Source organism: Engystomops pustulosus, chromosome 3 (assembly GCF_040894005.1).
Source record: "Engystomops pustulosus chromosome 3, aEngPut4.maternal, whole genome shotgun sequence".
Taxonomy (NCBI): domain Eukaryota; kingdom Metazoa; phylum Chordata; class Amphibia; order Anura; family Leptodactylidae; genus Engystomops; species Engystomops pustulosus.
Window position 1 is genome coordinate 32,972,053 of NC_092413.1, and position 16,933 is coordinate 32,988,985.

Sequence of the window (16,933 nt, forward strand, 5' to 3'; positions counted from 1 at the left end):
AGCTAGCCAGAGAGAAAAGGTGCATGATGTTTTTAATTACTTAGTCAATGAAACTATCACTTTCTGTAAGATAGAGGATATAAAGAAAAAAAAAAGAATCCTCAGCATCCGCATGAGAAGCCGAAACCAAGGTTCAAACAACAAAGGAGACAATTAGGCCTTTCCATGGAGAGGCCTACTAATTAACAAGCCTATGCTAATATGCCAATTTAGTTTAGAATATATTAATTTCAAGATCTAAGTCTTACTTTTATTAAGATCGAAACTCAAAGAACAACAAACATTGGGGTTGGTAACATCATAGACTAACATACAAGGTTGACATTATGTAACCCTATTAGTTGAGCAGGTTCAAAAATTACAAATGGATCAGAGGCACCTCCTGTTGGGTAACAAAAAAAAATCAAAAGATATAGAGAAGTTCTGAAAAGGTAGATGCTTCAAGGAACTCGAAAAGAAGTCGACCACTCGCCATGGTAGATAAAAGAGTCTTTTTTATTGAAACACGGGTAACACAGTCGGTATTCCCCGTGTTTCAATAAAGAAAACCCTTATCTACGGTGGTGAGTGTCGCCTTCTCCTGTCCTAAGTTATACTGTATCCGGATGCTTTAGTCATGGTAGTGTACCATCGCTAGATCTGTCTCCTAAACCAGCCACCGTCGTTACCCCTTCCTTCTGAAAGGGTTCACAGCATATGGATACGTGGAAAAGCAGCCAGTAGTGCTAACTTTTTTGGATTTTCATAACCTTTAAGACATGGGGATTATTTACTAAGACCTCTGTGCTAGTTTTCTGGTGGACAGTGTTGGAGCTGATTTCAGGCTATTGGCATCGCACAAGCCACTGCTGAGACATAGTGACTAAGTGGGTTACTAAAGCCTTCGCTAGAAAATGGTGGATACTGTTCCTGAATGTTAGTCAAGCCTGGTGAAAATCATGAGTGTTCGTCAGACTTCCCTATCGTATTTAGTAAAGCCGGAGTACACTACGGTGGCGGGGGGGGGGGGGGGGGGGGGACAATTAAAGCTGGCATTTAAAATGCCAGTCTTAATACATCTTCCCCCATGGTGTCAAAAACCGATACAGTAATACCCTATACAGTGAAAATGAAAAAACAAAGGTATAAGGAATTGGCCATATACTGCATAAAGCCCACAGTTTTCCCACTCATCTTGCCCTACTCTGTGCTGTACCTTTGTTTTAATGCTGCCAGAGCTTTCTGTGGTTGGCATAACTATGTAAACAGATGTAGATGAGGCGTCCTTCTCCTAACTGATGAGCAACAACTATCCAGAATTACCTTTACTGGCTCCATAACCTAAAGGTTATGTGATCTGAGGAAAACATCATTCCAATGTCGAAACGTGTGATCATTCTGTTCTATCAAAATAAAAATCCACTGTGCCAGCCATTGCCTTGTGATCATCCTTCTATTGACAACTATACATATGCCCCTCTATTAGAAGGTGCAAGATGATGCTATCAACATCCACGGTTCTTATAAAAATATAGCTGGTACCGAGAGACCTCTCTATAGACATGACATAATCTGCTGCCCAGCATGTGACACCGTCCTAACTAGTAAAGAGGGAATAGGGACACTCAGGGTGTATTGGAAATAGGAGGCCGATGATGTCAGATGTAAGGAAAAAGGTGCATGTAAACTACTTGCACATAAATTTTTGAAGAATAGAGAACCCCTTTAAGTGTCTGGAGTTTACTGTGCTCTTACCTATACACTATTTGTGGCTTTGAACAATAAAGCAATAACAACATTAATTGATGGCAGTCATTTTATGGAACGGACCCATATTCCGCATCAATAAGTCTGACATACAATTGAAATAATGTTGCTACTTTCCATGAGCTTGGATGACAAGTACATAGTGAAGAGGTGGTCACTTAAGAAATACATGCTGGGAAAGTGGATGCTCATTAAATAAATAATGGTGCCCCTGGGAATAAGAGGTCTGTAGACCTCATGCGGCAGAGACCATATCTTGACCAAGTTCAAGATAGATTTCCCGCAGAGACGTTCACTGTGTCAAAGTGACTGTATTCAGTAATTACAATCTAAATACATTAAAGGAACAAACTATTTTTATGTATTGTGCTAATGTCATTCTCTATGAAAATGAAATTAGAAATGGAGGAAATTTTAAGGACATCCACCACCAGGATGAAGGATTGCAAACCAGGTGCACTTACATGCTGGTATGTGCCCCCTCTTGTAGGATCTGCTCTTCTTTTAGCTTCATCCCCTTTTAATTTTGGGATCTGTGATTTTTGGCAAGCAGCCCCTACAATTCTTGCCTCAAACTTCCATCACCCCTTGAGAAGCCCCTGTTCCCACGGCTCAGACTGTCAAGATCGTTCAGGGTGTGGAGACTAAAAAAAAATGTTTTGTAGTCAACATAAAGTCAACAGCTCAAGCAAAAAGAGGTCATGGGTGGTAGAGTTGTAATCAATGCACTTAAAGCGATAGACCGCCCGGGTTATCTGACCGGTAGAGCAGTTGACACAATAAATACAGCACATTAAGAGATCACTCTTTGCCATTAGCGCTGAAGGAGGTGGGGAAAAAGTGTAGAGGTACATGGTGCTCTGTCCATCACTGACAGTAGTACATAGCACCCAAATAGTATTAAGCACCTGTTTTTGGCTCTTTTATGTCTGTCCCTGGAGTTTTGGGGACTTGAGAAAAAAGTGGCAAAAATAAAAGAAATAATGGAGAAAATTCTAAGATAAATGACCGCCAATCAGTTCCAACCTTTCTGTTATTTATATCACTTTCCATCCTTCTCGTTACATTAGTTTTTCGGCGCTGGGCATGAAAATCTATCAGTAAGCAAAATTTGCCATGATGGAGGGAGGATGATAGTAATCGGGAAGAAGACACAGTGTAATAAATCTCAACAGAGTAAAGTTTGTTTTGACAGTTGTTCTACAGATTTGTTGAAATTAGTGACCATATACACTCACCGGCCACTTTATTAGGTACACCTGTCCAACTGCTCGTTAACACTTAATTTCTAATCAGCCAATCACATGGCGGCAACTCAGTGCATTTAGGCATGTAGACATGGTCAAGACAATCTCCTGCAGTTCAAACCGAGCATCAGTATGGGGAAGAAAGGTGATTTGAGTGCCTTTGAACGTGGCATGGTTGTTGGTGCCAGAAGGGCTGGTCTGAGTATTTCAGAAACTGCTGATCTACTGGGATTTTCACGCACAACCATCTCTAGGGTTTACAGAGAATGGTCCGAAAAAGAAAAAACATCCAGTGAGCGGCAGTTCTGTGGGCGGAAATGCCTTGTTGATGCCAGAGGTCAGAGGAGAATGGGCAGACTGGTTCGAGCTGAAAGGCAACAGTGACTCAAATCGCCACCCGTTACAACCAAGGTAGGCAAAAGAGCATCTCTGAACGCACAGTACATCGAACTTTGAGGCAGATGGGCTACAGCAGCAGAAGACCACACTGGGTGCCACTCCTTGCAGCTAAAAACAGGAAACTGAGGCTACAATTTGCACAAGCTCATCGAAATTGGACAGTAGAAGATTGGAAAAACATTGCCTGGTCTGATGAGTCTCGATTTCTGCTGCAACATTCGGATGATAGGGTCAGAATTTGGCATCAACAACATGAAAGCATGGATTCATCCTGCCTTGCATCAACGGTTCAGGCTGGTGGTGGTGGTGTCATGGTGTGGGGAATATTTTCTTGGCACTCTTTGGGCCCCTTGGTACCAATTGAGCATCGTTGCAACGCCACAGCCTACCTGAGTATTGTTGCTGACCATGTCCATCCCTTTATGATCACAATGTACCCAACATCTGATGGCTACTTTCAGCAGGATAATGCGTCATGTCATAAAGATGGAATCATTTCAGACTGGTTTCTTGAACATGACAATGAGTTCACTGGACTCAAATGGCCTCCACAGTCACCAGATCTCAATCCAATAGAGCATCTTTGGGATGTGGTGGAACGGGAGATTCGCATCATGGATGTGCAGCCGACAAATCTGCGGCAACTGTGTGATGCCATCATGTCAATATGGACCAAATTTCTCTGGAGGAATGCTTCCAGCACCTTGTTGAATCTATGCCACAAAGAATTGAGGCAGTTCTGAAGGCAAAAGGGGGTCCAACCCGTTACTAGCATGGTGTACCTAATAAAGTGAGTGTATATAAGGGTTGTCCGTGATCAGAAGTTTCAGTGCATTATGGCAGCTGTAAACAAACAGAAGCTGGCAGTGATGGGCGGTGTCTCAGGAGAAAGGGATCAGGAGCGGATTTAGACATGGCTCTTATGAACATTATGATCCCTATAGCTCTGAGATTTACTTCCTACATATGGTACTGGTAAGAATGAATCTTCTTGGCGAATGAAGGGTGTGCCTGTTCTATCAATCTGCAATTTCAGGACCTTTGGAGGACCTTCAAAGTGTACATGTATACATGTGTAATGGGAGCATGAACAGATGTGTGAGGCTCTCATGGCTTAAGTTACTTCTCAGTATAAAATGTATAATATATATTATAATCCACTACAGAATGGGATTCCATAGAGATAAGTATCAACCTTAAGCCATAGATAACCTTTTTCTTGATCCTGGACAACCCCTTTAAGGAAGTTATAAGCTGTCATGAAATTTGCACGAACCTTCAAGTTCTCATATCAAAAAATTGATCTTATAAAGACTGAGAAAATGGGTAACAATGCGACACATGGCACATAATATTTTTATGCGGGCCTCGAGTCAGACGGACACTACAATTGATGCAGCTTTACAGCTCCCTGTAGTAAATAAAGCAATTATACAGAGAAAATATTATGAAAATGTATCCCACAATACAAGCGGACGAACAATACAGCAACATGCCCGCTATTTGCTTTGGAAAGAGATAATATCTTGAAATAGTATTTGTTATCTATAACAAAAAGCAGATGTGTTTACTCCCAGCTAAATGTAAAAACGCGCTTGTCTAATTGTGATAATGGAATATAATTGTGAAAAATTCAGCTTTCATCTGCCTGACAGGAAAATTCGACAGCGTCCTTTCGGGGCTGATGGCGTGTTATAGAACATAGCAATTGTTAATTCTTTGTTAATAGGACAATAAAACAGGGAACAAGGAAACTGCAATTAGTGTATAATAGTGCAACCAAATGAGCCTGCAATCCAAGCATATCAAAAGCATTTACCTAAATTTAATACAAGAGCTTTAACTAAGACAAAGCAATCACAATATGGCGAGATCGGCGCTACATGCGCCATGTGAGTTCTGCATACCGCAACATTTACAGGTGCTACTTCCATGTGACCTTCCACGCATCAACTTGTCGAGACGTTATTGAGGTGTCAATACATTTAACACAATCCGGCAATTAAGTGCATGTCAACATCCTAGACCCGAGAAGTTTATTAGCCGCTTGATACCGTTCATATCAGAGGATGTGTCAACCCCTATTTAACGTGATATAAAAATTGACATTTGTGAAAATTGGAAAACTCGGAGTCATTGAAATGCGAGATACATTTGTAAACTATGAAGATGTTTCAGCTCTTATCGGGGCTGCTTGTAAATTTCGATGATAGGGAAAACATTACAACTTTATTTTTTGTTGAAAGGAAGTGAAGTAATATTTTATAGCTTTTATATGCAAAGTAGTACAACAAGAATGTTCTGTCATCATACACTTAGCTCCCATTGGCTGTTCTGTGCAAGTATCGCTGTACCACGTCACAATACCCAGAGAATCCCCTTTCTGACAATGTGACATCACCCCCACCCCACCCACCCAAAATTCCCCACTTCTTACCCAGAATTCCCCCCCTACTTTCCCAAAATTCTCCCCTACCCGTATCTAGTTCTTGAGTTTTTTGTTTGTTTCTATAGTTAAGAATTTTGCTTCCATTAAACAGGCCACTTACAGCTATGAGTAGGAGTATTGACCACGGACATTGCAATCGTTTGTACTCTCACGTGAACATATGTCATGATGACGTGTTGGCCTACTGTAACATTGTATCATGTTACGCTCGTTACTCGTATTGTATTGTATACTTTGTGTGTTCTTTCCAAAAATAATAAAAAATGTGAAAACAATACCTACAGAAAAAATGGGTCTATTTTTACCTTTCTGTGCATCAGATATCGGTAAAGTGTAGATTTTATATTATGGGATATGGTGAGTTTTACCAAAAAGTGGGCCATGTGTTATAGCGCAAAATTTTACATTCCCTTCAATGTCAAGCACCAGAAAGGTCTGCGGAACTCATATAGAACTTCACCGGCACTATATGCCACCATACAGACTGTACTATATACACTAGAACTTGAAGAGAATTTGTCAGCAGAAACCTGACCTGACTTTGTAAGCCACCATAATTTTTTCCCTGTCAGCTTAAAAGAACTCTATGATCAAAATCCAGCATGATAAACCATAGACCCAGGCACTGTTTGCTTTCACAGCAGGTAGAGGGAGGGGAGAAGTGCAGAGGGAGCAGGGAGGGGAGAAGTGCAGAGGGAGCAGGGAGTGATATGGTCATGCATGATATAACAGCCTGTGATGCTCCAGGAAGTAGGGGCTCTGATAACACCGCCCATAGCCCTTTTTTCCTAATTATAATAATTTTAAACATTTATTTTAGAAAGGAGGAGGCCATAGATAACCAGAAAATTACCACAGTTACAGTGCCTGGATGTATGAGTAAGTGTCCCTGGTTTATAAAGTTGGATTTTAATGGACACAATTTGACCTGACACACTGACTAAGTTGGACGCATATTTCGGATCAAACACTGTTTCGGGGACTGGACTCCAAATATCGGATGTATACATGATGCAAAGAGTCTACATCCACATGGTACAATCGTGCTATACTGAAAAACGCCATGGCTCCTTTTATCAAAAATAACAATGATGTTTTGACTCTTATCCCCAGTCCATGAAACATTCAGCTCATTTGTGCAATTTAGGCATAAGAACTTATTTTTTCTATGGCAAGGGGACATCATCCAGAAAATCAGTGGCCATTAGTGATGATGGTATTGTCAACGGCTGACTCGGGCTCTTTGCTAGCACAGTACTAACAGCCGGTAGGGAGGCCGGTAGAAGTGTATATACCCCAGGATTATGTAATAGACATCGGCACCCTAATAGGTTTTTGGCCAATAATGAGGATGTGAATGGGCAGTGCCAGAAGCAACAAGTGAAGAAAGGTGTTGAAAGCACATTATTAGGGCTTATATCATCTAAATCATCAATTATTCCAGAGAATGCCGGAGATAAGTAAAACAATATGAAAGAATATATATACTAATCTAGAAAACTAAAAATGGAAAGCAATTCCCATGTCAAGAGGGCACAAAGCTTACACAGGATACAAAAGTTGTTCTAAAACCTTAGCGTCTACATTACCATTTGGTTCATCTTCTAGAGGGGTAGAGAGGGCCTTTTTAGAAAAATCTCCAATTTCGCCTAAATACAAGTAAAAAAAAAATTAGTTCAGTTCCCTGTTTAAGTTGACTAACACAACTATATTCTGTTGTGCACATTTTCTGTATTATACCTTGTGATTCAATGTTCATCTCATCTTCGCTTCGATTTTCTTTGTCCTTTGCAATTTCTTGTTCTGTTAAAGTGCAATTATGTAACAGATGATTACTTGCTATTTTTTGTCAGATTTTGTTTTGCTTGGTTGTTTTTAGATTAAGGTTTCATTTTGGCAGAACTGATCTGTGACTACAATATAGATGCATCATCTACAGGAATTCTCATGTAGCTTGAGAGACATCTCTTAAATCATGTTACAAAGCAAAACAAATTGTAATGGTAAGTAATGGTTCAACATATCATGCACAATGGGGGTCATTGACTAACCCTTGTCCACCAGCTTTGTGATCAGTGTTTCAGATGATTTGTAGGTTTTTTTTCACCCTGCAGGCCACTTTGGGTGTGACAGGCATGGAGTTGAGAAAGATGGAGCAGAGAGGGTGGGGGAATGAACACTCAAGCCTGCTGAGCTTACTAAACTGCCTGCCAGAAAATGGTAGATACTTCTCATATATTTTAGACCAAGTTTAAAAATCAGTCAAGACTAGAGATGAGCGAACACTAAAATGCTCGGGTACTCGTTATTCGAGACGAACTTTTCCCGATGCTCGAGTGCTCGTCTCGAATAACGAACCCCATTGAAGTCAATGGGAGACTCGAGCATTTTTCAAGGGGACCAAGGCTCTGCACAGGGAAGCTTGGCCAAACACCTGGGAACCTCAGAAAAGGATGGAAACACCACGGAAATGGACAGGAAACAGCAGGGGCAGCATGCATGGATGCCTCTGAGGCTGCATAATCGCAACATTATGCCAAAATTATGGGCAACAGCATGGCCATGACAGAGTGACAGAATGAAGCTAGATAGCATCTAAAACATCCAATAATTGACCCTGACACTATAGGGGACGGCATGCAGAGGCAGCGGCAGCAGGCTAGAGAGTGTCATGGCGACATACCCTAAATGGACTCAGGCTTCAAACCAATGGGTGGCAGAGAGGAACCAAAGGAGGTGAGCAAGAAGCGCTCAAATAATATCGGTACATGATAAAAGTTTGCCAGTATATTTTGTGGATTACACAGCAGGGTGCTGGCGAGCTTTCGCCAATCCAAGCCCCTGTCTATAGGCTACTCCCCAAACAGCACTTCTAAGAACCTTTTGTATAAGATCAAGTGTAGTAGCGTTCTTATAAGTTTAGGATATGGCGGGTGAGGGGAATGTAAACAGCTGCGCAAGAAGCGCTGAAATAATATCGGTTAATCATAAAAGTTTGCCAGTATATTTTGTGGATAACACAGCAGGGTGGCGACAAAGTTAACAACTTTGATGTGGAATCCATGAAAACAACCCAAATTTCTGCCTGACACACCTCGTTTGATAAGGGGAGGATGTATGGAGGCAGCTATATGGACGACTTTTGGAGGTAGCAATGGAGACAACGTGTGGAGGCTGCTATGGAGACAATTTAATTTGGATAGTGCCTGTATGTGGCAGTCCCAAAAAGTTTTCAAACCAGAGGAGCAGGTAGGTGTCCCTCCAGAAAAATGGAATAGATTGAGTGCCTGTATGTGGCAGTCCCAAAAATGTTTTAAACCAGAGGAGCAGGTAGGTGGCCCTCCAGTAAAATGGAATAGATTGAGTGCCTGTATGTGGCAGTCCCAAAAAGTTTTCAAACCAGAGGAGCAGGTAGGTGTCCCTCCAGAAAAATGGAATAGATTGAGTGCCTGTATGTGGCAGTCCCAAAAATGTTTCAAACCAGAGGAGCAGGTAGGTGGCCCTCCAGTAAAATGGAATAGATTGAGTGCCTGTATGTGGCAGTCCCAAAAAGTTTTCAAACCAGAGGAGCAGGTAGGTGTCCCTCCAGAAAAATGGAATAGATTGAGTGCCTGTATGTGGCAGTCCCAAAAATGTTTCAAACCAGAGGAGCAGGTAGGTGGCCCTCCAGTAAAATGGAATAGATTGAGTGCCTGTATGTGGCAGTCCCAAAAAGTTTTCAAACCAGAGGAGCAGGTAGGTGTCCCTCCAGAAAAATGGAATAGATTGAGTGCCTGTATGTGGCAGTCCCAAAAATTTTTCAAACCAGAGGAGCAGGTAGGTGGCCCTCCAGTAAAATGGAATAGATTGAGTGCCTGTATGTGGCAGTCCCAAAAATTTTTTAAAACAGAGGACCGGGTAGGTGGCCCTCCAGAAAAATGGAATAGATTGAGTGCCTGTATGTGGCACTCACAAAAATTGTTTCAAACAGAGGACCGGATAGGTGGCCCTCCAGAAAAATTAAATGCATAAAGTACTATAGCAAGAGCCAGTGGGCCCTGTCAAAAAATAGCCAGTTTCCTCTGCTTTACTGTACAAAGAGGAGGAGAAGGAGGAAAATGAGGAGGAGGAGGAGTGGATCAATTATTCAGGTTGAGCTTCCTTCACCTGGTGGAGATTGGAAATTCTGAGAAATCCAGCCTTTATTCATTTTAATAAGCGTCAGCCTGTCAGCGCTGTCAGTCGACAGGCGTGTACGCTTATCTGTGATGATGCCACCAGCTGCACTGAAAACCCGCTCGGACAAGACGCTAGCGGCAGGGCAGGCAAGAACCTCCAAGGCGTACAGCGCCAGTTCGTGCCACATGTCCAGCTTTGAAACCCAGTAGTTGTAGGGAGCTGTGTGATCATTTAGGACGATGGTATGGTCAGCTACGTACTCCCTCACCATCTTTCTGTAAAGATCAGCCCTACTCTGCCGAGACTGGGGACAGGTGACAGTGTCTTGCTGGGGTGACATAAAGCTGGCAAAAGCCTTGTAAAGCGTACCCTTGCCAGTGCTGGACAAGCTGCCTGCTCGCCTACTCTCCCTCGCTACTTGTCCCGCAGAACTACGCACTCTGCCGCTAGCGCTGTCAGAAGGGAAATACTGTTTCAGCTTGTGCACCAGGGCCTGCTGGTATTCATGCATTCTCACACTCCTTTCCTCTGCAGGGATGAGAGTGGAAAGATTTTGCTTGTACCGTGGGTCTAGGAGAGTGAACACCCAGTAATCGGTGCTGGAATAAATTCTTTGAACGCGAGGGTCACGGGATAGGCAGCCTAGCATGAAATCTGCCATATGCGCCAGAGTACCAACGCGTAAGAATTCACTCCCCTCACTGGCCTGACTGTCCATTTCCTCCTCCTCCAACTCCTCCAACTCCTCTTCTTCTGCCCATACACGCTGAACAGTGAAGGACTCAACAATGGTCCCCTCTTGTGTCTCGCCAACATTCTCCTCCTCTTCCTCCTCATCCTCCTCCACCTCCACCTCCTCCGATATGCGCTGAGAAACAGACCTGAGGGTGCTTTGGCTATCAACAAGGGAATCTTCTTCCCCCGTCTCTTGTGACGAGCGCAAAGCTTCCGACTTCATGCTGATCAGAGAGTTTTTCAACAGGCCAAGCAGCGGGATGGTGAGGCTGATGATGGCGGCATCGCCACTGACCATCTGTGTTGACTCCTCAAAGTTACTCAGCACCTGACAGATATCAGACATCCACGTCCACTCCTCATTGTAGACTTGAGGAAGCTGACTGACCTGACTACCACTTCTGGTGGAAGTTGACATCTGGCAGTCTACAATCGCTCTGCGCTGCTGGTAAACTCTGGATAACATGGTCAGTGTTGAATTCCACCTCGTGGGCACGTCGCACAACAGTCGGTGAGCGGGCAGTTGGAGGCGGCGCTGCGCTGCCCTGAGAGTGGCAGCATCTGGGCTGGACTTCCTGAAATGCGCACAGATGCGGCGCACCTTCGTGAGCAAATCAGACAGATTGGGGTATGTCTTGAGGAAACGCTGAACTATCAGATTTAACACATGGGCCAGGCATGGCACATGTGTCAGTCTGCCGAGTTGCAGAGCCGCCACCAGGTTACGGCCGTTGTCACACACAACCATGCCTGGCTTCAGGTTCAGCGGTGCCAGCCACAGATCAGTCTGCGCCGTGATGCCCTGTAATAGCTCTTGGGCGGTGTGCCTTTTGTCGCCTAGGCTCAGCAGTTTGAGCACCGCCTGCTGTCGCTTAGCGACGGCACTGCTGCTGTGCCTAGAGCTACCGACTGATGGCGCCGTGCCCACGGATGGTAGTTCGGAGGAGGAGGTGGAGGAGGGGTGGGAGGAGGAGGAGGCATAGTAGGCCTGAAACACCTGGACCGAGGTAGGCCCCGCAATCCTCGGTGTTGGCAGTATATGACCAGCCCCAGGGTCAGACTCGGTCCCAGCCTCCACCAAGTTAACCCAATGTGCCGTCAGCGATATATAGTGGCCCTGCCCGGCAGCACTCGTCCACGTGTCCGTGGTCAGGTGGACCTTGTCAGAAACGGCGTTGGTCAGGGCACGGGTGATGTTGTCTGACACGTGCTGGTGCAGGGCTGGGACGGCACATCGGGAAAAGTAGTGGTGGCTGGGGACCGAATACCGAGGGGCGGCCGCCGCCATGAGGTTGCGAAAGGCCTCGGTCTCTACTAGCCTATAGGGCAGCATCTCCAGGCTAAGCAATCTGGAGATGTGCACATTAAGGGCTTGGGCGTGCGGGTGGGTTGCACTATATTTGCGTTTCCGCTCCAGCGTCTGGGGTATGGAGAGCTGAACGCTGGTGGATGCTGTGGAGGATCGTGGAGGCGACGATGGGGTTTTTGTGGCAGGGTCCTGGGCAGGGGGCTGACTATCAGCTGACACAGGGGAAGGAGCAGTGGTGTGCACGGCCGGAGGTGAACGGGCTTGTTGCCACTGAGTGGGGTGTTTAGCATTCATATGCCTGCGCATACTGGTGGTAGTTAAGCTAGTAGTGGTGGAACCCCTGCTGAGCCTGGTTTGGCAAATGTTGCACACCACAGTCCGTCGGTCATCCGGTGTTTCCTTAAAGAACCTCCAGACTTCTGAAGATCTAGCCCTCGCCGCAAGAGCCCTCACCACGGGAGCTTCACTAGTTGACACATTTGGCGCTGATGCACCAGCTCTGGCCCTGCCTCTCCGTCTGGCCCCACCACTGCCTCTTCCAACCTGTTCTGGTCGAGGACTCTCCTCCGTCTCAGAAGCACTGTGTTCACCCGGCCTCTCAACCCAGCTTGGGTCTGTCACCTCATCATCCTCCGATCCCTCAGTCTGCTCCCCCCTTGGACTTCCTGCCCTGACAACAACTTCCCCACTGTCTGACAACCGTGTCTCCTCATCGTCGGACACCTCTTTACACACTTCCACTACGTCAAGAAGGTCATCATCACCCACAGACTGTGACTGGTGGAAAACCTGGGCATCGGAAAATTGCTCAGCAGCAACCGGACAAGTGGTTTGTGACTGTGGGAAGGGTCCAGAAAACAGTTCCTCAGAGTATGCCGGTTCAAATGCCAAATTTTCCTGGGAGGGGGCAGACTGGGGGGGAGGAGGCTGAGGTGCAGGAGCTGGAGGAGTGGCGATTTCGGTGACATGGGTGGACTGCGTGGAAGACTGACTGGTGGACAAATTGCTCGAAGCATTGTCAGCAATCCACGACATCACCTGTTCGCACTGTTCTGGCCTCAACAGTGCTCTACCACGAGTCCCAGTAACTTCAGACATGAACCTAGGGAGTGTAGCTCTGCGGCGTTCCCCTGCTCCCTCATAAGCAGGTGGTGTCTCACCCCGCCCAGGACCACGGCCTCTGACCCCTGCAGTAGTTGGACGCCCACGTCCCCGCCCTCGTCCTCGTCCTCTACCCCTAGCCCTCGGGTTAAACATTTTTAAAATGAGAGTTATAACTTTAATTTTTTTTTAACTTTTTTTTGTGTTTTTTGTTTTTTTTTTGTTTTTTTTGTTTTTTTTTGTGTTTTTGAGTTTTTAAAACCAAACGATGCTATCCTATTGCTATGGCTATTTTCTAGCCAAGTATGAAAGCACACTACTATGCCAGATGAGATGACACTGAGTTATTAAACAAAATAAACGTAAAATAAAAAAGGACAAATGGCAGACTGTGCCTAATTGAAATCCAACCCCTACTAAATTTTCCCACTTCGGTCTTTGCAATGGATATGTGCGTCACTAAGCGCAAAACACAGCGGTCGCAAGTCTCACTACAAATTGCTGACAATTGGCTAGTAGATGCACTGCAGCAAGTACAGCCACCAGCAGATCAACCAGAAATCAAATATATAACGCTACTGTAGGCGTAAGCCGTTTGGATTCTCCTATGGCTATTTTCTAGCCAAGTATGAAAGCACACTACTATGCCAGATGAGATGACGCTGAGTTATTAAACAAAATAAACGTAAAATAAAAAAGGACAAATGGCAGACTGTGCCTAATTGAAATCCAACCCCTACTAAATTTTCCCACTTCGGTCTTTGCTATGGATATGTGCGTCACTAAGCGCAAAACACAGCGGTCGCAAGTCTCACTACAAATTGCTCAGAATTGGCTAGTACATGCACTGCAGCAAGTACAGCCACCAGCAGATCAACCAGAAATCAAATATATAACGCTACTGTAGGCGTAAGCCGTTTGGATTCTCCTATGGCTATTTTCTAGCCAAGTATGAAAGCACACTACTATGCCAGATGAGATGACGCTGAGTTATTAAACAAAATAAACGTAAAATAAAAAAGGACAAATGGCAGACTGTGCCTAATTGAAATCCAACCCCTACTAAATTTTCCCACTTCGGTCTTTGCAATGGATATGTGCGTCACTAAGCGCAAAACACAGCGGTCGCAAGTCTCACTACAAATTGCTGACAATTGGCTAGTAGATGCACTGCAGCAAGTACAGCCACCAGCAGATCAACCAGAAATCAAATATATAACTCTACTGTAGGCGTAAGCCGTTTGGATTCTCCTATGGCTATTTTCTAGCCAAGTATGAAAGCACACTACTATGCCAGATGAGATGACACTGAGTTATTAAACAAAATAAACGTAAAATAAAAAAGGACAAATGGCAGACTGTGCCTAATTGAAATCCAACCCCTACTAAATTTTCCCACTTCGGTCTTTGCAATGGATATGTGCGTCACTAAGCGCAAAACACAGCGGTCGCAAGTCTCACTACAAATTGCTGACAATTGGCTAGTAGATGCACTGCAGCAAGTACAGCCACCAGCAGATCAACCAGAAATCAAATATATAACGCTACTGTAGGCGTAAGCCGTTTGGATTCTCCTATGGCTATTTTCTAGCCAAGTATGAAAGCACACTACTATGCCAGATGAGATGACGCTGAGTTATTAAACAAAATAAACGTAAAATAAAAAAGGACAAATGGCAGACTGTGCCTAATTGAAATCCAACCCCTACTAAATTTTCCCACTTCGGTCTTTGCTATGGATATGTGCGTCACTAAGCGCAAAACACAGCGGTCGCAAGTCTCACTACAAATTGCTCAGAATTGGCTAGTACATGCACTGCAGCAAGTACAGCCACCAGCAGATCAACCAGAAATCAAATATATAACGCTACTGTAGGCGTAAGCCGTTTGGATTCTCCTATGGCTATTTTCTAGCCAAGTATGAAAGCACACTACTATGCCAGATGAGATGACGCTGAGTTATTAAACAAAATAAACGTAAAATAAAAAAGGACAAATGGCAGACTGTGCCTAATTGAAATCCAACCCCTACTAAATTTTCCCACTTCGGTCTTTGCAATGGATATGTGCGTCACTAAGCGCAAAACACAGCGGTCGCAAGTCTCACTACAAATTGCTCACAATTGGCTAGTAGATGCACTGCAGCAAGTACAGCCACCAGCAGATCAACCAGAAATCAAATATATAACGCTACTGTAGGCGTAAGCCGTTTGGATTCTCCTATGGCTATTTTCTAGCCAAGTATGAAAGCACACTACTATGCCAGATGAGATGACGCTGAGTTATTAAACAAAATAAACGTAAAATAAAAAAGGACAAATGGCAGACTGTGCCTAATTGAAATCCAACCCCTACTAAATTTTCCCACTTCGGTCTTTGCAATGGATATGTGCGTCACTAAGCGCAAAACACAGCGGTCGCAAGTCTCACTACAAATTGCTGACAATTGGCTAGTAGATGCACTGCAGCAAGTACAGCCACCAGCAGATCAACCAGAAATCAAATATATAACTCTACTGTAGGCGTAAGCCGTTTGGATTCTCCTATGGCTATTTTCTAGCCAAGTATGAAAGCACACTACTATGCCAGATGAGATGACGCTGAGTTATTAAACAAAATAAACGTAAAATAAAAAAGGACAAATGGCAGACTGTGCCTAATTGAAATCCAACCCCTACTAAATTTTCCCACTTCGGTCTTTGCTATGGATATGTGCGTCACTAAGCGCAAAACACAGCGGTCGCAAGTCTCACTACAAATTGCTCAGAATTGGCTAGTACATGCACTGCAGCAAGTACAGCCACCAGCAGATCAACCAGAAATCAAATATATAACGCTACTGTAGGCGTAAGCCGTTTGGATTCTCCTATGGCTATTTTCTAGCCAAGTATGAAAGCACACTACTATGCCAGATGAGATGACGCTGAGTTATTAAACAAAATAAACGTAAAATAAAAAAGGACAAATGGCAGACTGTGCCTAATTGAAATCCAACCCCTACTAAATTTTCCCACTTCGGTCTTTGCAATGGATATGTGCGTCACTAAGCGCAAAACACAGCGGTCGCAAGTCTCACTACAAATTGCTCACAATTGGCTAGTAGATGCACTGCAGCAAGTACAGCCACCAGCAGATCAACCAGAAATCAAATATATAACGCTACTGTAGGCGTAAGCCGTTTGGATTCTCCTATGGCTATTTTCTAGCCAAGTATGAAAGCACACTACTATGCCAGATGAGATGACGCTGAGTTATTAAACAAAATAAACGTAAAATAAAAAAGGACAAATGGCAGACTGTGCCTAATTGAAATCCAACCCCTACTAAATTTTCCCACTTCGGTCTTTGCAATGGATATGTGCGTCACTAAGCGCAAAACACAGCGGTCGCAAGTCTCACTACAAATTGCTGACAATTGGCTAGTAGATGCACTGCAGCAAGTACAGCCACCAGCAGATCAACCAGAAATCAAATATATAACTCTACTGTAGGCGTAAGCCGTTTGGATTCTCCTATGGCTATTTTCTAGCCAAGTATGAAAGCACACTACTATGCCAGATGAGATGACACTGAGTTATTAAACAAAATAAACGTAAAATAAAAAAGGACAAATGGCAGACTGTGCCTAATTGAAATCCAACCCCTACTAAATTTTCCCACTTTGGTGTTTGAGGTGGATATGTGTGCCACTAAGAGCTAAACACAACGGTAGCAAGTCCCCCTGCTAATTCCTCACAAAATGGTACTAGATGCAAATAAAAAAAAAAAAAGTAGAACGTTATTGTAGCC

The 16,933-nt window shown here is 44.2% G+C and overlaps 1 protein-coding gene across 3 annotated transcripts in view; it reads right to left on the reverse strand.

Moving 5' to 3' along the window:
• MACROD2 (mono-ADP ribosylhydrolase 2) overlaps positions 1 to 16,933 on the reverse strand; it is a 1,393,268-nt gene that overhangs the window by 24,408 nt on the left and 1,351,927 nt on the right. For 2 of the 3 annotated variants that reach the window (XM_072140440.1, XM_072140439.1), the window contains exons 17-18: positions 7,582 to 7,644; positions 7,431 to 7,490 (exon numbers count right to left, since the gene is read on the reverse strand). The exons of the other annotated variant lie outside the window; for it this stretch is intronic. In XM_072140440.1, coding sequence (XP_071996541.1) covers positions 7,431 to 7,490; positions 7,582 to 7,644 — 123 coding nt within the window. The remainder of the gene's footprint in view (positions 1 to 7,430; positions 7,491 to 7,581; positions 7,645 to 16,933) is intronic. 3 annotated transcript variants of the gene reach the window in all.